This window comes from Panthera leo, chromosome C1 (assembly GCF_018350215.1).
Source record: "Panthera leo isolate Ple1 chromosome C1, P.leo_Ple1_pat1.1, whole genome shotgun sequence".
NCBI classification, from domain to species: Eukaryota; Metazoa; Chordata; class Mammalia; order Carnivora; family Felidae; genus Panthera; species Panthera leo.
The window spans coordinates 31,733,393-31,751,287 of NC_056686.1; the positions used below are offsets into that span (position 1 = coordinate 31,733,393).

Below are 17,895 nucleotides of genomic sequence, written 5' to 3' on the forward strand. Positions count from 1 at the left end.
ATTAACGTTAAATTTCCTAGGAATATCTCAATTGGCCTAGTTGACTGCACAATTATATAATATATACAGGTGGCTCTACTCAATTATGAATGACTTCCCCTGTGAGAGCTACTGTATTTCATTTTCTATGACTGAACAGCTGGTTGTGACTAGCCTGGAAAACTGACTTCTTTTGTCCAGATGTACAGTAACTAGCTATTGGTGCTTTGAAGGGTCTATCTCCCACTCTCGATCCTTCTCCTTCTACACCCAACACGTATCGCAAACTCATCCCCACCTCATGAAAAAGGGCCCTGGAGTTTCCGGTAGGTGTCACCATGCACTTCCAAAATCACTGATGGAAACCTCTCACGTGCGAATCACACTTCACAATTCTCAAATTACTTTCACATTCATTAACTCAATCTTATTCACAATTATCTCAGACTCATTTACCTAATGGCTATCTCTAAACCTCATTTGAGGCACAAGAGAAATGAAGCGTGGTATAGTAGAAAAAACTTGGATTTTGACGTTAGAAACCCATGCAGCTAGGTTCAGGTCCTTGCAAATCATTTAACCCCTTTGAGCTATGGGTTATTATTAGGTTTGGTTGAGATACTGCTTGAGGATGTGGGTATGATAAGCACTGTGTCTGATATAATTTAGGGACTTACCAAATTTTACTTCTTATTCCTGTTGGTAAACTTTCTGAGCTTCAGTTTCTTCCTATGTAAACCAAGGTCAAATACAGTAGTTCCCCTTTCTCCATGGTTCTGCTTTCCATGGTTTCAACTATCCATGCAGGCTGGAGGCAAATGATCCTTCTTCTGATGTACCAAAGTCTACAGTACCTAACACCGTCACAACGTCCCCCTTATTCACTTCATTTCACCTCATTAAGTAGGTATTTTATCATCTCACACCATCACAAGAAGGGTGAGTGCAGTACAAGAAGATACTTAGAGACACCATATTCACAGAACTTTAATTACAGTATAGTGTTAAAACTGTTCTATTAAATTAGTACTGATTGTTAATTTCTTACTATGTCTAACTTTACCATAGATACATATGTATAGGAAAAAGCATAATACATATACTGATAGGATTCAGTATCATCTGTGGTTTCCAGGCATCCACGGGGATCTTGGACTGTATTTCTGATAAGTGGATGCTGGCGGGGGGGCGGGGGGGGGGGGAGGGACTACTATCCTGCAAACCCCGCAGGTGGTTTGGAAACTTCCATGTGGCATTGAAAAGGTTAACTTCCTTTCTTATTAAAATGGTGCTCATTGAACATCTTTCTAAACAACATTATAAAAGGTGGTTAGTTTAATGTAATACCAAAATAGCAGATACACAAAAGGTTAAGCATTTTTATGATCTACATTCTTTTCCATGGCAAGTTACAAATGAGACTGCCTTGAAAGTATACTCTGACTACTGACCATGGGTATGTGGGAGAACTCAGCTCTAAGGCAGGCTTCCATGTTTCTATACAGCTGATACTATATGATCCCTATTGGTTTGAACGAAGAAAAGCTATCTTTGGGAAAGAGAAGGAATCCTCTTATCTAATGAAAACTTTTCTCGAGGAAAATATTTGGGTGTGTCACAACCTGGACAGTATGATAAAAAAGAACTGGAAAAGCACTTTCCAAATCTTGTGATTTACCGTCCCTACCCTTTAGTAGCAGAGAAATTAAAAAAAAAAAAAAAAAGGTGCCAGAAAATCCTCCTTTCTAACATGGCCATTATGTCCTGAAGTTTGGTTCAACTTGTGCTGAACCTAGATAAGGGGTAATGGTAAGAAACTACTATAACCATTTTAAGTATATAAAAACAGAGGAAATGCAATCCCTCATTTGCAACATGCTAGGCAGTGTAATGCTCTCTTAAGGGAAGCGAGAGTGCCAATCCTCTCTGCACTAGTCAGACCATCCCTGATGTGCGGAGTTTGCTCTGGGCACAACACAGTAAGCTGAAATGGGTCAAGAAGAGATCCAAGCTGATGAGGGGCTTAGAAACTATCCAATTTCAGATATAACTGAAGGAAAAAGGCCTGGAGGAACAAGAGTATCAAGAGGTGTCTGAAGAAGGCTTTGGGTGAAACAAGAAACAAAATTAGAGCCAAGAGATAGATACTGGGGGAGAGCAGATTTCAGCTCAAATTTAGCAAGAACACTTTTAGTCATTAGCGCTATCACAAATGAAAAATGTTCACCTCTGGGAGGTTATAATCTCCCTGTCTCTGGAAGAATTTGAGTAAGGGCTGGATATGTAGTTATGGGGATGCTCTCAGGGAGAGGCTTGAATTAGGTGGAGGGTTGAATTTGGTAACTTCTGAAGTTCCCTCTAACCCTGAGATTCTAGACTTCTATGACTTTATTTACCTTCCTGACGTCTTATATTTAATATGAAGGCAAATAAATAAACCTTAACCAAAACAACTTCTAGATAGACGAGAACATGGCAACGAGTGACTCTGAAGCCTTCACATGTTGGGAAGATAAGCTCACGATGGATACAAGTTTCCCAAGATTCTGATTTTCACTTGAAAGTTTAAATTGATCATTTACAGCAAATGCTTATAGGTTGTCTTCTTTAAAGTGACCAGCTCACTTAATTTTGGAGAAGGAGTCTGCCAAATATCCAAGTCGGTTTTTCTTTTAATTATACATGATGTTCCATGAAAAAGTGGCTACTTTAGCTTGCAACTCAAACAATCCCACAAGTGCCTTTTCCTGAGACAACCATTATACTTGGATATGTTAAAGATGGAGAAACTGAACGCACAGAGGTTGATTTGAACCTAGATCGTTTGGTCTCTAAAGTTCATGCTCTTCCCACTATTTTACCTTGAAACTGATAAACAAGAGTGCATCCCCAAGTAAAGGAAGGAAGATAATGAACTAAACATGCCTACTTATAATAATGAAGGGTGTCAGAGTATTTTTGACTTCTAGGTTTCTCCAATAATCCTTAAGAGTCTTATTTGCCAAAAAAAAATTCATTATCAGATCTCTCCTCTCTCTGGCAACAACACAGTATATGGAATTGAAAACTGATGTACAAAATGTTAAGTAAGCCCAACTTGTGTGTGTCTACATGACATAGAACATGAACAATGGGGGGAAAAAAGGAGCAGGGGGAAACCCATTTGGTTTATCAGTTTCCTGGACTGGGATCTTGTTTTCACTCACAGCAGTGTATCGTTGGCTTGGCATTGTAATTTAGAGGATGTGTTCTTTATTAGCTTTGCTCAACTTGGCTGGGTTCAGCTATGTGCTGCCAGCTGGGCTGATGCCAAGGCTGAAACTCCACTCCTCTAAATCAAGTTCACTTAATGCAGCATGGGTTGCCTCTTGTTCTGATCCAGCTCGGTTAACACTTTCGGTTCTCCAGATCTAGCTCCTTCTTTCCTGCTGGACTCTAATTCCTACAGCACGGGGAGAAGACCTCTACAACTATAAAGATGTTTCATTTTTCCTGGGAGTTTTTCAACTGATAAATCTACAGAGAGTGGGGGAAAACAGAGGAAAATAAGATCGTGCATGACAGGACCACAAGCCAACTTTAAGAACCTTCTACTACTGACAAAGGAGTGACTGGCCTTAGCTGTTGAGGGTAATAGACAAGAGGACTTGGGAGCAATTTCTGCAGGTGTAGGGCTATGTGTTCTCAGAAGATGATCTGTGAATGTGTCTGGTGAAACCGAGGGCCCTTGGTGAAAGCACCCTGTGATGAAGCGCATGCTGGTCAGCCACACAGTCACACGAGCGCAGTCCAGCTTTCCATAGCGTAAGACAATGAATCCCAAAAGCTTGAAACTCCTGCCTTCTGGCTGTATTACCCTCATACTCTTGCTTTTTCTTTGCTCTGTCAAAGAGTTTGCCAAGTTTTCCTCGTCTTCTTTCACATACATGGATGTTTATGGTCTACTTAGTAAGTCACTATTGAGATTACACCTGCAATATTTCCTGAAAAAATCATCCATATAATTAAGGGAGAAAATGTAACTACATAGAGTTTATATTATTGATTTCCAGTCCGGCTTTCCTAAAAACCATATACACTAGGGGATTTTGCTGGGGCGCCTGGGTGGCTCAGTTGGTTGAGCGTCCGACTTTGGCTCGGGTCATGATCTCACAGCTTGTGAGTTCGAGCCCCGCGTCAGGCTCTGGGCTGACAGCTCGGAGCCCGGAGCCTGCTTCGGATTCTGCGTCTCCCTCTCTCTCTCTGACCCTTCCCCGCTCACGCTCTGTCTCTCTCTCTCTCTCAAAAGTAAATAAACGTTAAAAAAAATTTTTTTTAACTAGGGGATTTTGCAAGTTGATATGTACTGATGCTGGCACATAGTAGGTGTTCAATAAAAGCCTGCCAAAGAAAACTACATGGGTCTAAGAATTCTAAAGAAAACAGTAGGTGTGGTCAAATCTATGAACTGTTTAAGTCACATCTCACTATTTCCAGGAGTTTGACAGATGCCAGTTGTTTCATTACATGTGCCAAAAAACTGCTACCATTCTCAGGCATCTGTGGCTGGTGAAGGCAAAGGAACTGGGCAGAGCCGAATGGGCAGCTTATGGGAGCTGGAAGAGAGGTATGGGACAGGACTTTTCTGTCCTTTAGGCAGACATAATTACAATCAGTGGGAGAACCTAGATCCCCGCTTCATAATCTAGTGTCTCATGTCACTGCCCCATTTTCCTATTTCTATTTGTGTACCATAAGCATACAATCAAGAGAAAACCTCATCTCATAAATACTGTATTTTTTTGGACCAAAATAGAGCATTTAAACACTTCTGGCACAGTTTTCTTGAGATGTCCAGGCATCTAATTCAGATAGAACCCATAGCAGGCATCTCCCTGTGCTACTTGGTGCATAGCACGTGAGCACATGCTCATTTTCTTTCAATTACTCACTCAACCTGGGAAGCAGGCACCTGTCTCTAACCTCCACCGAGCCTAGCACCACCAAAAGGGGACGGCTCTACAGCTGTCGGCCACACGGATGAATAAAGGCTGGAGTTTCTAGATGTGAGTAGAGTACAAGGCCACATCTGCGATGATGACAGAGATTGTGTGTGTGTGTGTGTGTGCATGCACATGTGTGGAGGAGGGAGGAAACGGTATATTAAATAAAGGCGAGGCCTGGAACTAGGATATCTGAGAAGGTAAAAAGGAAAACAGCCAAACAACCAAGTAGCTGTCCTCATTAAGGGCACCAAAAAAATTTGTTTCGCTCGTTGATCAATGTGCCCACACTGCTCATGACATAGTGAACACGCCTTCTCAGAGATAGGCACGGCATGTTGGTTGCTAGAAGTTTCCTATGGAGAGGACGCTCTCCTGCTTGCTGTGGCTGAGTAGCAAAAGAAGTTGGATGGAAGGGCAGGTGTAGAGCTGTACGAATGTTTCTGGAGACGAGTGGCCTTTGCCATCCTGACTTTTGGCCATAAGGTTTCCAAAATTTATAAGACAGAACGTTAGTTTAAATGGATTTCACTCTGCTGTGAAAATGGGAGTAGCACTCTCACTTTGGTAATTAAGGGAGTAGTGGCTTTAGATGTTGATGAACACAAATGGAATCAGAATATTCAGCGTGATCTACTTCACTCAGCAAATTATTACTGAATAACTACCATGTGCCAAGTGCTGGGGAGATAAAAATGAATAACTTAGTTCCATTTAACAAGGAGTCTAGGCAGTAAGAAACGCTAACTTCCTAGACAAAATGAAAAGGAGAATTTTAGCTTTCTCATTAAGGCTTATACTGAAAAACTGGCAAAATTTCCATGTTGTAGGGGTAATTATTCATTAAATAAGTAAAGTAGTTGCGACAGGTGTTCGACTGTAAGAACTCATATTTTGGGTTCTTTATTCAAAGAATATGCCCCCCCCCCCCCCGCCAATCTTTTTATCCTTTTCACCACAATGTCACTGCCTCAATTCTTTCACTGGCATATTATAACAGCTTATTAATAGGCACATCTACCTCCACCTTCTGGAAGCCACCCATCCTTTCACTGTTACCAGAATGGTCTTCTAAAACACAAATCTGACCAGCGACTCTACAAAGCCCATTCAATGTCTCTCACTGCTTTTAGGGCAAAGACCCCAATCTTTAAAACAGTCTAAAAGGGCTTCTTCTCCAGCCTTTCCGCTTTCCATTCCTCTCTCTCCATGCTACAGTCTAGTTGTCTAAGCATCTTTCAGTTCCTTAACACATTTTTTTTTTTTTTTAATCTTGGGCCTCTACTTCTCTGTTTCCATGGCTACCTAGAATTTTTCTTCCGGTTTCAGTCTGATGTCACTTTCTTTGGAAGCCTCCTCTGACCTCCACCTTCCAGTCTTCAAACTAGGTAGGGGCCCTTCTGTACTTTATCACTTTGAAGCTGTAATTTTCTATTTGTCTATACACTCCCCAAACTGTAAACTCTAAAGGCAGATGCTCCCTCAATTAAGCCAATGACTAGCACTCAGCTGTGGCTTAGGGCTTAGAACTTGAATGAATGGATGGATGGCTGAAGAAAATCAACCCGTTAGTTGACCTACGTGCTGTGTACATGCTGTGACCCACAGTTTAGCCTGGCTTGTGTTATTCTCGCCTCTATCCTGGTTTTTCCCTGCACAGTTTAGGATTACAATTTAACCAATCCTCTTTCTGACCCAGAATCCCAAAGTGGCTATAGTATAGTTTCCTCGATAGTTTTATAAGAGGAAGAGGCCATCCATAAAGTCTGGAAAATACTTTTTAAATGTTTCACAGAAACAATGTGAAGAGATACTCTGAAAGTTGTGTTTTGAAGCATCAAATTCTTACTCTCTAGACTAGAGTAAAACTACTATTCCCCTCAACCATAGCACCGAGTCAGATTATGAAGCATTCTCTTTGTATGATGCCACAGGTAGAAGGAAAGGGTGGAATGAAAAGGTAGAGGAGGCCCGGCTGACCTTTTACTCCAACAGGTGTGCTCAAGGGCAGCACCTCTCCTGGACCCCATATTAGTATCAGCATATTGAGAGCAGCCAGACCCAGTTTACACTCTATGAAGTCACAAGAAATTGGGAGTATAATCCGGACAGCAACACATTAATTTATAATAAAAACGTAAATGCGCGGCAGCTCACAGCTCACATTCTCTTCCTACTGTACAAGTTACATAGGAAGCTAAACTGTAATCTAAAATGGGCTCACCCAGATTGAAATCAGTGTGGATGTCAGGATGGTGAGAAGCCTAGTTAAGCGTTACAGTTGAGCCAAATGGACTGAACTCTCTGTTTTTTAAAGTTTAAAAAGTAAAACTTGCCTGTTTCAGTTTTATGTTAAGTCACACATAAAAAAAAGTGATGAGCTTAAAAAACAAAAACAGCGCTTGCCTTTTATAACCAAGTACCCTGGATTAGCTGTAAGCTTTGTATTTGCTCTTATGAGAGTTGGCTGGGCGCCAGGAGTTTAAGAGCTAAAAAGGATTACTACCTCTTAGCAGAAGAGAAAACGGCCAGGGTGCAGGAGTCCCTGAGAGAGGCAGAGCCCTAGGTGGCTGGAGGGCAGAGCAAAGTGGTAGGTGAGCCGGACCCAGAATCAAGCAGGAGACAGTCACAGGGGTCCCTTGTTACCCATCCCCAAGAGCAGGAATGGACAGTATCACAAGGGTGGGAGGGCCATCGAGGGTCACCTAGTTCAACCTCTCATTAGGAATCACTTGTTCACAGACATAAGTTTGTGGCCCAGCTGGGACTAGACCCTCGTTCAAAGCTCTGATATTCCCCAACACTGCTTCTTTCCTATTTCGTATCAGGATCTGGAAGCCAAAATCCAGGGTCTCAAACGAAGCTTTGAAGAAAGCCTGAAGGAGAATGGGGAGAGTACAGGGGGGACATGTGTGAAGGCAATATGGCTCTAAATGGCCTTGACAGCTGGTCCTACTGGAAGATCTCCATGACTTCTCCCTCTAGACTCAAATATCAACAGAACTAAGTCACTTAATCCTCTGAAATTTATTTTTCTCATAAATAAAATGTATCTGAAAATAATTATGCCTACTTGAGAGTTACCAGGAATATAAAGTGAAATAACGCATGTAAAAAACACTGAATAAAATCGGTGTTTTTTCCTATTTGCTGAGAGCAAGAAACAATCTCATATTACTTTGAATTTTTACCATTTGCACACGAATGGCCAGAAGGTAGGAAGGGAGGAGGAGACAGCATGATTAGAAAGAGAACAGGCTTACACAGAGAGAACATCTTGTTTTGAGAAAAGAATTGAGTAACCACATTTTTTCCACATTGGATCACTTGCGCCCTAGCCAGGACACTGAGGTGGCTGAAGTTCTGCTGTTACTGAACAGCCACCCTGGAGAACCTACGGAGGGGGAGGGGTGGGGGGCAAGGGAACTGTTGGAGGAACCCTGGCTGCTGGAATGATGGCCAAAGGATCTGGTCTGGAAATGCCAACCAGAAGAAGGTCTCTCTCCACCTCTGAGCCATCTGCTGATCTGGTCATCTGCTGTTAAAAATCGCAGCTATCCCCAGATATGCAAAGAGGAGGATGAAAACAGTCAGCAAACGCCTCTGGAAGCATCAACCACATAGTCGTATTTCTTATCAGCATGGTGCCCAGTCACAAAGGAATACCTGCCCAGCAACTCCTGGGCACAAAGACTCCCTGGTCTTGTGGCTGTGGAGAAACGCTAAGAGATTTACAGTAAGCGTGATGAAATTGCCTAGGCAAGAAAGTGAGAGGACCAACCTACTCACTGAACATAGCCAGGAGCACCGAGGCTTATCCTACTTGTCTCAAGTAAGCAAAAATGACTCTGCTACTACCTCCAAGGCACTTCTCTTCTCCCTGCTTCCACAGAAGATACCGCCTCACAGGGCTTGCCGAGGGACAGCAACGGGTTGTTTCTCATAGCAATCTCAGGCGCTTGTTTCTTGAAGCATATGGAGGAATAGCACTTTCCTGAGGCAAGAAGTGTGTCTGACCGCTGCCCTGCCCCCATCTCAAGTTTTCCCCACCCCAGTGCCACCAACCTAATCCCAGCAACCCTCCCCTCTTCCTCGTCCACAGTCAGCACAGCACAATCCATTCTCCATAAGCAGTCCGAGGGAGTTTTTAAATGACAGCTTTATTGATAGATACTTCATATGCCATAAGCTTCACCCCTTTAATGTGTACAATTCGGTGTTTTTAGTAGATACACAGATGTGCAAACACCTTCCCGATCTAATTGCAGAGAATATTTACCATATTCATCAAAGTGACCTCCCATTTCCCCTCTCCCCCGTGCTACTGACAACCACTAATTTACTTTTGTCTCTGCGTTTCTGCTTCTTCTGGACAGCCCATACAAAAGCAATCATGCCACGTGTGGGCTTTTGTGATTGGCTTTTTCCTCTCAGTCTAATGTCTTTTAAGGTACATCTGTGGTGTAGTCTATTTCAGGACTCATTCCTTTTTATTGCCAAACAAGATTTCGTATGAATATACCACCTTTTATTTATCTGTTCATCACATGATGAACACTTGGGCTATTTCCACTTTTTGGCTACAATGAATAATGTTGTCATGAACATACATGATACATTTTTCTATGGACATGTTTTCTGTTCTTTTGGGCGTATACCCATGAGTGGAATTGCTAGGTCACGGGTACCTCCGTGCTTAATACTTTGAGTAACTTCCAAACTGTTTCCAAAGTGGCTGCACCATTTCACAATCTCACTAGCCATGTATCCAATTCCTCCACATTCTCACCAACACTTGTTATTGCCTTTTGATTATATCTTACCCATGGATGTGAACCGGTATCTCCTTGTGGCTTTTGATTAGCATTTCCCTAATGGCTAACGACATGGAGTATCTTTTCAAGTGCTTATGGGCCTTTTATATTATCTTCTCTGCAGAAATGTCCATTCAAACCCTTTGCCCATTTTTTAATTGGGTTGCCTTTTTTATTGTTGAGTTGAATTCTGGATACAAGTGCAAGTGACTTTTTAAAAGTAAATCGGATCTTGTCACTCCCCTACATAGTACCCTCTAACAATTCCCCACATGTTTAGAATAAAATCCAAATTCTCACTCTGGCTTTCCAGGTCCTACAGGGTTTTGCCACTTTCCTTCTCACACAGCGCTCTAGAGTAGGAGCAGTCTTCTCTCTGCCCCTGAAACACATACGCTCACGCACGTCTCAGCACCATGATATGTATGCCCTGTCCTTGCTTGGAATTCTTTCTGATCATTCAATTCAAATATCACCTTTTCAGACAAATTTTCCTGAAAAGAAACTGTATCTAAACAATCTCCTCCCAGGGTGCCTGGGTGGTTCAGTGGGTTGAGCATCTGACTTTGGCTCAGGTCATGATCTTGCAGTATGTGGGTTTAAGCCCCGCAATGGGCTCTGTGCTGACAGCTCACAGCCTGGAGCCTGCTTCGTAGTCTGTGTGTGTGTGTGTGTGTGTGTGTGTGTGTGTGTGTGTGTCTCTCTGCCCCTCCCCCACTTGTGCATGCTCGCTCTCTCTCTCAAAAATAAGTAAACATTAAAAAAAATAATCTCCTCCCTCTGCCAAGAGGAATGAGGAAACTTTTGAGCATGATGGATATGTTCATTATCTGGATCGTGGGTCATGGTTTCATGGATGCACACATGTCAACACTTTTCAAATGGTATATTTTAAATATGTGCCGTCTGTTTCACTTGTCTTACACTTTGATAAAGCTGTTAAACAAAAAACCCCTTCTCAGTCCACCTTTGCTGCCACTATTTCATTATACTTTATTCCTGAGGAGAAACTGGATCTGAAATCATCTTGTTTATTTCGTGATTTTGAAGTTTATCACCTATCTCCTTCCACTAGAATAGAAGTTCCAGGAGGGCAGAAATGTTTTTCATCCTTGTAACTGCTGTATCTTCAGCTTGGCTCACAGTTAAGTGCTCAATAAATACCAGGCTAACTGAATGAATGAAACTGACAGAGGTTTAGAAAAGGGACTGACAGACAATAGGAAGGGTGACTTTCTACACCTTCAGATTAACTAGCACTTTTAGACTTCAGGGATGAGATCTTAGTATTTCTTTTATTTAGAGCAGCTATCTCAAATTCTATTCTGGATGATGTCCAACACCATCATCATTAGAAACATAATTTACTGTTCAATTACTCTGTGGCACTATTCTAGCATTTTATATATACTCTTCCATTAGTAGTGGTTATTTTTATAATAATAGCATTATAATACCAATAATGTGGCATATTATATATTATCTAGTAATTATAATAAATATAATACAGGATGTAATAACTATGATAAGAGCAGCAGTAATATAATAAAAACATTTGTTTAGCACTTGCTATTTGCCAGATATTATGTAAGCATTTTACCCATATCATCTCATTTATTCCTCACAATAACTTTATGAAGCAGGTGTTCTTTTACAGACAGAGAATTTGAGGTTTAGAGAGGCAAACTAACTGCCCAAAGCCACACGGCTGGCAAAAAAAAAAAAGGCAGAGCTGGAACTCAAACCTAAGTCTACTTTGCTTCAAAGTTCATGCTTTTCCCATTGTGCTACGGTGCTTCTCAAGTATCCTGATGGCACACTGCTACTCCAGCTCATATGCAAAGCCCCTGGGACCCGAGAGAGAGGTGCACCTTGAGACAATCCATGCTACTCAAACTCGGAAAGAGGTTAGGAACAAAAGTGACAGGGAGGAAAAGCTAGTTGCCTGAGAATAAACTAGGATATTTAGAGTAAGGAACTTTTACTTTATCCCAAACTCCACATCTAGCTTCCTTGCACATTAAATTCTTATTGTTTCTGACTGCTCTCGGGTAGACACTGGTGTTTACCTAAGCTGCCTACTAGTGAGGTTTACTGAAGATATGCTGACCGTGGGAGACCCAGGTAACCTCCCTTACCAACCTGGGTCCTGATTTCAAGAGCTCATGGATGAGCCTTTACCTTTAGTGCCAGGTGGCTGTAGGTTGTCTCCAGTCAGGGAACACCAGCCCACAGGGAAGATGTCCCGGGAGTCGAAGCGGCACCAGTAGTCAAAGGCCCCTCGCCACCCATCAAAAGTGACCAGCACCTCTGAGCCCCGCACCTCCCCAATAGTGGCTGGGCAAATGAAATGAGGGTTCTTCCTGTCCACAGCTTCTAGCTTCATTCCCATTTTGAAGAAGTTGTGGGAAGGCGAGGGTGGTTCCTAGATGAGAAACAGAAACATACAGACCTAGATGCAAACACAGAGTCTGTGTGCCCCAAGAGACTGCTACCAAGTTTGGAATGATGAAAAAGTCACCGGCTGCTACCGAAGATTTATAATGAAAGTGTAGTCTTTCTTTTAAATGAATTTCAGAGTATACCAAAGTATTACTTTTTATGTCCTGACATTTTACCATTTTGATTCTGATTTTTTTTTTAAGAAATAAAAGGTAACATTTTTAAAGCTGAATCCCTTTTGTGCCCACTCCTCATGCATGTTTTCATACTTGACTATGTATGTATGTGTGTGTGTATATACATATAGGTATATATATATATATATATATATATATATATATATATATGCATCCATTTGCATACTTCAAAATTTTACATAAATGGTATTATACCATACATATCATTCTACAACTTTTTTGTGTGTGGTTAATGCTACACTTTTGAAATTTACCTACGTTGATAAATTTAGCTCCAATATATTTCAAGTGCTAATAGTTCATATTCCATTATATGTATATATCACAACCTATTCATTCTATTCAGATGGACATTTAAGATCATTTTTAATTGTTCACTGTTTCAAGAGTTTCAGTGACCATTCTTGCACTTGTTCTTTTACACACATGTGGAAGGGTTACTTTAGGGTATGTAAGTAGGAGTAGAATTGCTGGATTATAGGACAGATATACACATCCTATGCTTTATTAAGTATTGTCAAATTGCCCTCCTAAGTGCTCGTAACATTGCTCACTCTGTCCAACGGTGTGGATCTGCAGTGTAGTTGCAAAGATAAAGTTCTCAAAAAGTGTTATACACTCTATTCTTTCTCTGGTCTTACACTCTGATCCTGCACGAATAACAGGGTCTTACTAACATGGTCTTATTAAATGGGTATCTGGTAGAAAAAGTCCCCTACTTTGTCATTTTTTAGTATGGTTTTGGCTAGTCTTTCTCCCTGATCTTTCATTATGAATTTCATATGATCTTTTGTATGAAAGCTGATACCATGGAATCAGCTTTTCAAGTCCAGAGAAAACCCCTCTTTGGATTTTGAGTGGAATCCCAATGAATTTATAGATTAGTGTAGACAGAAATAACCTTTGTATAAATGATATTTAGCCTTCTCATCCATGAACATAATAGTCTTTTCCATTTAAGTATTCTTTAATGTAGATTTTTTCTTTAATATACATTTTTAATTTTTCTTTATAAGTATCTCATGCTTTTATTAACATTTTCTAGGCATATTATTTTACTGTTATCATAAGTGCTATCTTTAAAAATTTTTAGGGGCACCTGGGTGGCTCAGTCGGTTGAGCGTCTGGCTTCGGCTCAGGTCATGATCTCATGGTTTGTGAGTTCGAGCCCTGTGTCGGGCTCTGTGCTGACAGCTCAGAGCCTGGAACCTGTTTCGGATTCTGTGTCTCCTTTTCTCTCTGCTCCTCCCCTGCTCGTGCTCTGTCTCTCTCTCAAAAATAAATAAACATTAAAAAACATTTTAAAAAAATGTTTTATTTTCAAGCCACTTGCTGTTGTTAAATAGAAATGCAACTGATTTATTTATTTTTCTTAAAAAAATTTAATGTTTATTTCTGAGACAGAGAGAGACACAGAGACAGAGACAGTGTGAACGAGGGAGGGGCAGAAAGCAAGGGAGACACAGAATCTGAAGCAGGCTCCAGGCTCCGAGCTGTCAGCATAGAGCCTGACGCAGGGCTCAAACCCATAAACTGTGAGATCACCACCTGAGCCTAACTCAGATGCTTAACCGACTGAGTCACCCAGGCGCCCCTGCAACTGACTCTTAAAAACTGATCAGCTTGGGGCCCCTGGGTGGCTCAGTCAGTTAAGTGTCTGACTCTTGATTTCAGCTCAGGTCATGATCTCACTGTGAGATCAAGTCCCACATCGGGTTCTGCACTGACAGCATTGGGCCTGCTTGGACTCTCTCTCCTTCTCTTTCTGCCCCTCCCTGGCTCACAAGTGGCACACACATGCACTCTCTCTCTCAAAACAAATAAACCTAAAAAACAAAAAACAAAAAACTTATCAGCTGATTTAATACTGAATAGCTTATGCTGACTGATACACCAATTTCCTTGTCTGCTTTATTGATCAATTACTGAGTGACATGTACTGAAATATTCGTCAACAACTGTGGATTTTCCAATTTGTCTAAATTCTGTCAAATTTTGCTTTCATATCTGAGGCACTGTTTTTCAGGAGCATGTACTTTTTTTTTATCATTAGATTGTGGCCTCTTTAATGAAGTCTTTCAGCGACAAAGTCTCCTTCGCCTAGTGTCAGTATAGTTAGCATAGGCTTTCTTGACAAAGATTTGCCTGGTGTGTCTTTTCTTTTCCTTTCAACATTTGGTGTATATTTTAGCAGGGTCTCTTATAAACAGCATAGAGCTAGATTTAAAAACAATCTAATGTGTATCTGACTGAACTGATGAGTTTAACCTTCTTTGCAATAACTGAGATATTTAAATTTATTACAATTATTATCTTGCCTACATTTCTATGTAACTTGATTTTTCTGGGTTCCTTTTTCTCCTTTACAGTAAATTGAATTTTCTTCCCTTTTTACCCCCTCCATTGATTCAGATGTTAACCATTCTATTTAGAATCTTTTAGCAGATTGCCTTGAGACGACTGCAGCTGTATAGTTGACCAATTCAGTCTAAAACTCATTATATGTACAGTCCCAAACAATATCTACTCCTGAAATTTATCTACTCCTGAGTTAATAGGTATTTGATAATTTAGTTCCACATTGTTATTATACTTAGTTTATACAGTTACAGGCACTGCTTGCTTAGTTTTACCCACATGTTAAGCAATCTTTCCATCACTATTACGTCCATTCTTATTTTCTGGGTTCAATGATCCTCCTCCTGAAATAGATTTTTCAGTTGTTCTTTCAGTGGCTGAAAGTATCTACTTGTACTAGTTTGTTCGGAAATGTCTTGGTTTTGTATTTGTTCTGAAATAATAGTACAGCTGGATATAAAATTCTAGGTGGACAATAATTTTATTCTCAGTACTTGGAAGATACTGTTCTATGATCTTTTGGCTTGTACGGCTGCTGTCTGGAAATGTGCTGTCACACTACCTGTAACCCTCTGGAAGGTACCCTGTGTGATTACTTGCTCGGATCTTTTCTCTGGACTTCAATTAATACTGTGATGTTTTAAGGTATGTATGTGCCTTTATTGCACACTCTGGAAAATTCTGTTAATATCTTCTTGAATATTCCTATTCTCTATTCTTTCTAATTAGTCTTTCCGAAGTTTGTGTTCAGCATACGTTGGACCTTCTAGTATTATTCTCCTGGTCTCTTTTCCTTAATGTTTTCTACCTCTTTATCTCTCTGTGCTGCATTATGGGGAAACTCCTTACATACATCTTTCACTTAATTCTTCTTTATCTAAGTCCTAGTTTCTTATATACTTACCTATTAATTTGTACTTTTAACCATTAAGTTTCATTTCAATTTTTTAAAATACTTTTAAAAATAGGGTTTTGTACATCTCTCAACTTTTAAATTCCTTCTTTTTGTTCCTTAATCATTTTCAAATGCTTAACTTATAATCTCTATCTGCTATTTCTATTATCTGGAAGCCCTTTGGTTATAGCCTTACTGTTTTGTTGGGTCCACTGATGTCTCATGTTGGGTTTATTTGGAGAGTATTTGAGGGCTCTGGAATTCTGAACAGAATACTCCTCTTCAGTGGTGCTTCACCTTGGGGACTCCTATGGCATTGTGTTGAAAGCAACCAAACCCTCTAGAGAGACTTTGGGTTTGCTTCTGCAAGCACTCAGAAAGAGCTCCATACAGCCCTGAAGTTCCTAGACAACACATGCGCTGTATCTGGACTTGCACGGGTTAGGCTGATTTATCAGGGGCGGTGACTCCCATTTGCACCCCACCGCAGAGCTGAGGCAGACACCTTCTTCAGCAGTAGTAACAGTCTTTTCACTAGGAGGGACCACCTGAGGGACCTGACCTACTTGTCTGCGTGGCAGTCTCAGGGCCTGTTTCACTGCCCTGCACAGGCCCAAGTGCTCATCTATCCTACCACGGCTGCTAAAAGACAAGATCCTTAGAAAGTGAGACTGGCAAAGCCCCTTAAGGGACCTGCAGGTACAGTACGTCACACTTAACACTGGTTCTCCTTCTTCACTCTGGCCTCTGGAGAGTTTTCTAACTTTCTGGTAGCTCAGCAAAGCATTTAAAAGAATATTTGTGGGTCTCCCTCCCCCTGCCCCACCACCAATTTGATATATTCTATAGTGAAAGGGTTTCTAGGTTGCCCAGTACACTATATTCTGGGAACCAAGGCGCTCTTAGGGTTTAGACTTAACTAGCAGCATAGGCAACTCTAGTTCAGGCCCCTTGACCTCATTAAAAGAGTTCAGCTGAGAGCAGACTGATTGCCTCATCCTTTGGGAGACAAGAAAGGATGGATACGGGTTCTACATCCCTGTTCCACCACTTACTAGCCATGTGATCTTGGGCAAGTTCTTTATTCAAAAGTATTCATTTTCTTAGCTGTTAAGTGGAAATCATAATTCTTGCTTCAGAAAGTTAACTGTGAATATTAAATGAGATGGTGTATATCAACTCCAAACATCCTGTAGACACTCAAAAAATAGTCTCCTTCCTTTCTCTCTGTTTAGCATATGGAACTTAGGGAATTCCAAGATCTGGGATAAGAATAGCTCCATTAGATTTATATCATATTTTATGTTTTACTGATAAACACATTTTAACTTCCTAACAATCCTGTGAGGTAGACAGACTCCCACTTACAGATGAGGACAAAAGGACATAGCTTATTAATGGTGGAGCTGGGACCCAAAAACCAGAAATCCTAACTTATGGTGTAATTTCCTCCAGGGATCATTGCTGCTTCATAAGGTACTAAAAAATCCTTCCACGGAACTAGTTTCTGAGAAGGCATCCTCAGGCCATAAATATAAAGTAGACATCAGGGGCTTAGTAAATGAAAGAATGTAAGCATTTGACCTTAGCAGTCTGCAGTGGTGATATCTGAAGGACACCATACCTTGTGGAAAATCCTGATGGGAGCCATCTCTGCTCCATTTAGTGTCTTCAAAAGGAACATGGGCCAAGAGGAGGCATTCAGCCGAAATCCTGCAGCAAACATAATGGGCAACAGATAAAAAATAGGTTTCAAAGGGACTGGTGATACCAAGTTTTCCCTTTGGAATCCAGCTACTCCTGCCACAACCTATGCTGTGATAGTTACAGAGTCACAGACTGTTAGGAAAGGACTTACACGTTAAATAGAAGAAATGCCTCATTAGACAGACATGGAAATGAGGCACGTGAGAGGGAATGTAACTTGCCCAAGGTAATGTTGCAAAGTAAGTAGTGGAACAAAATCCCCAACCAAGCTTTCGGACTCTCCGACAAGTATTATAAAATATGTATTATAATGTCTAAAAATCTTTCCTTGACAAGTCCAAAAGAGATGTGAGATAGGATCAACAAATACTTAGAAATGATCTAGACAGTGGGGTATGAAAGGGGATATGATAATCTCTTAGGAAGAAACCAGGTACGTAACGTGCTACACCCAATAAACAAGTAAATCTTTTCGGTTTATCATAATATAAACCAACTCACTATTTCTCTTTCTCTCACAC

The 17,895-nt window shown here is 40.9% G+C and overlaps 1 protein-coding gene across 10 annotated transcripts in view; it reads right to left on the reverse strand.

Annotated features, from left to right (window-relative positions):
• SCMH1 (Scm polycomb group protein homolog 1) overlaps positions 1 to 17,895 on the reverse strand; it is a 186,580-nt gene that overhangs the window by 69,484 nt on the left and 99,201 nt on the right. For all 10 annotated transcript variants that reach the window (XM_042949860.1, XM_042949868.1, XM_042949866.1 and 7 more), the window contains 2 exons: positions 17,292 to 17,380; positions 11,957 to 12,200 (listed from right to left, as the gene is read on the reverse strand). In XM_042949860.1, the coding sequence (XP_042805794.1) occupies positions 11,957 to 12,200; positions 17,292 to 17,380 (333 nt within the window). The remainder of the gene's footprint in view (positions 1 to 11,956; positions 12,201 to 17,291; positions 17,381 to 17,895) is intronic.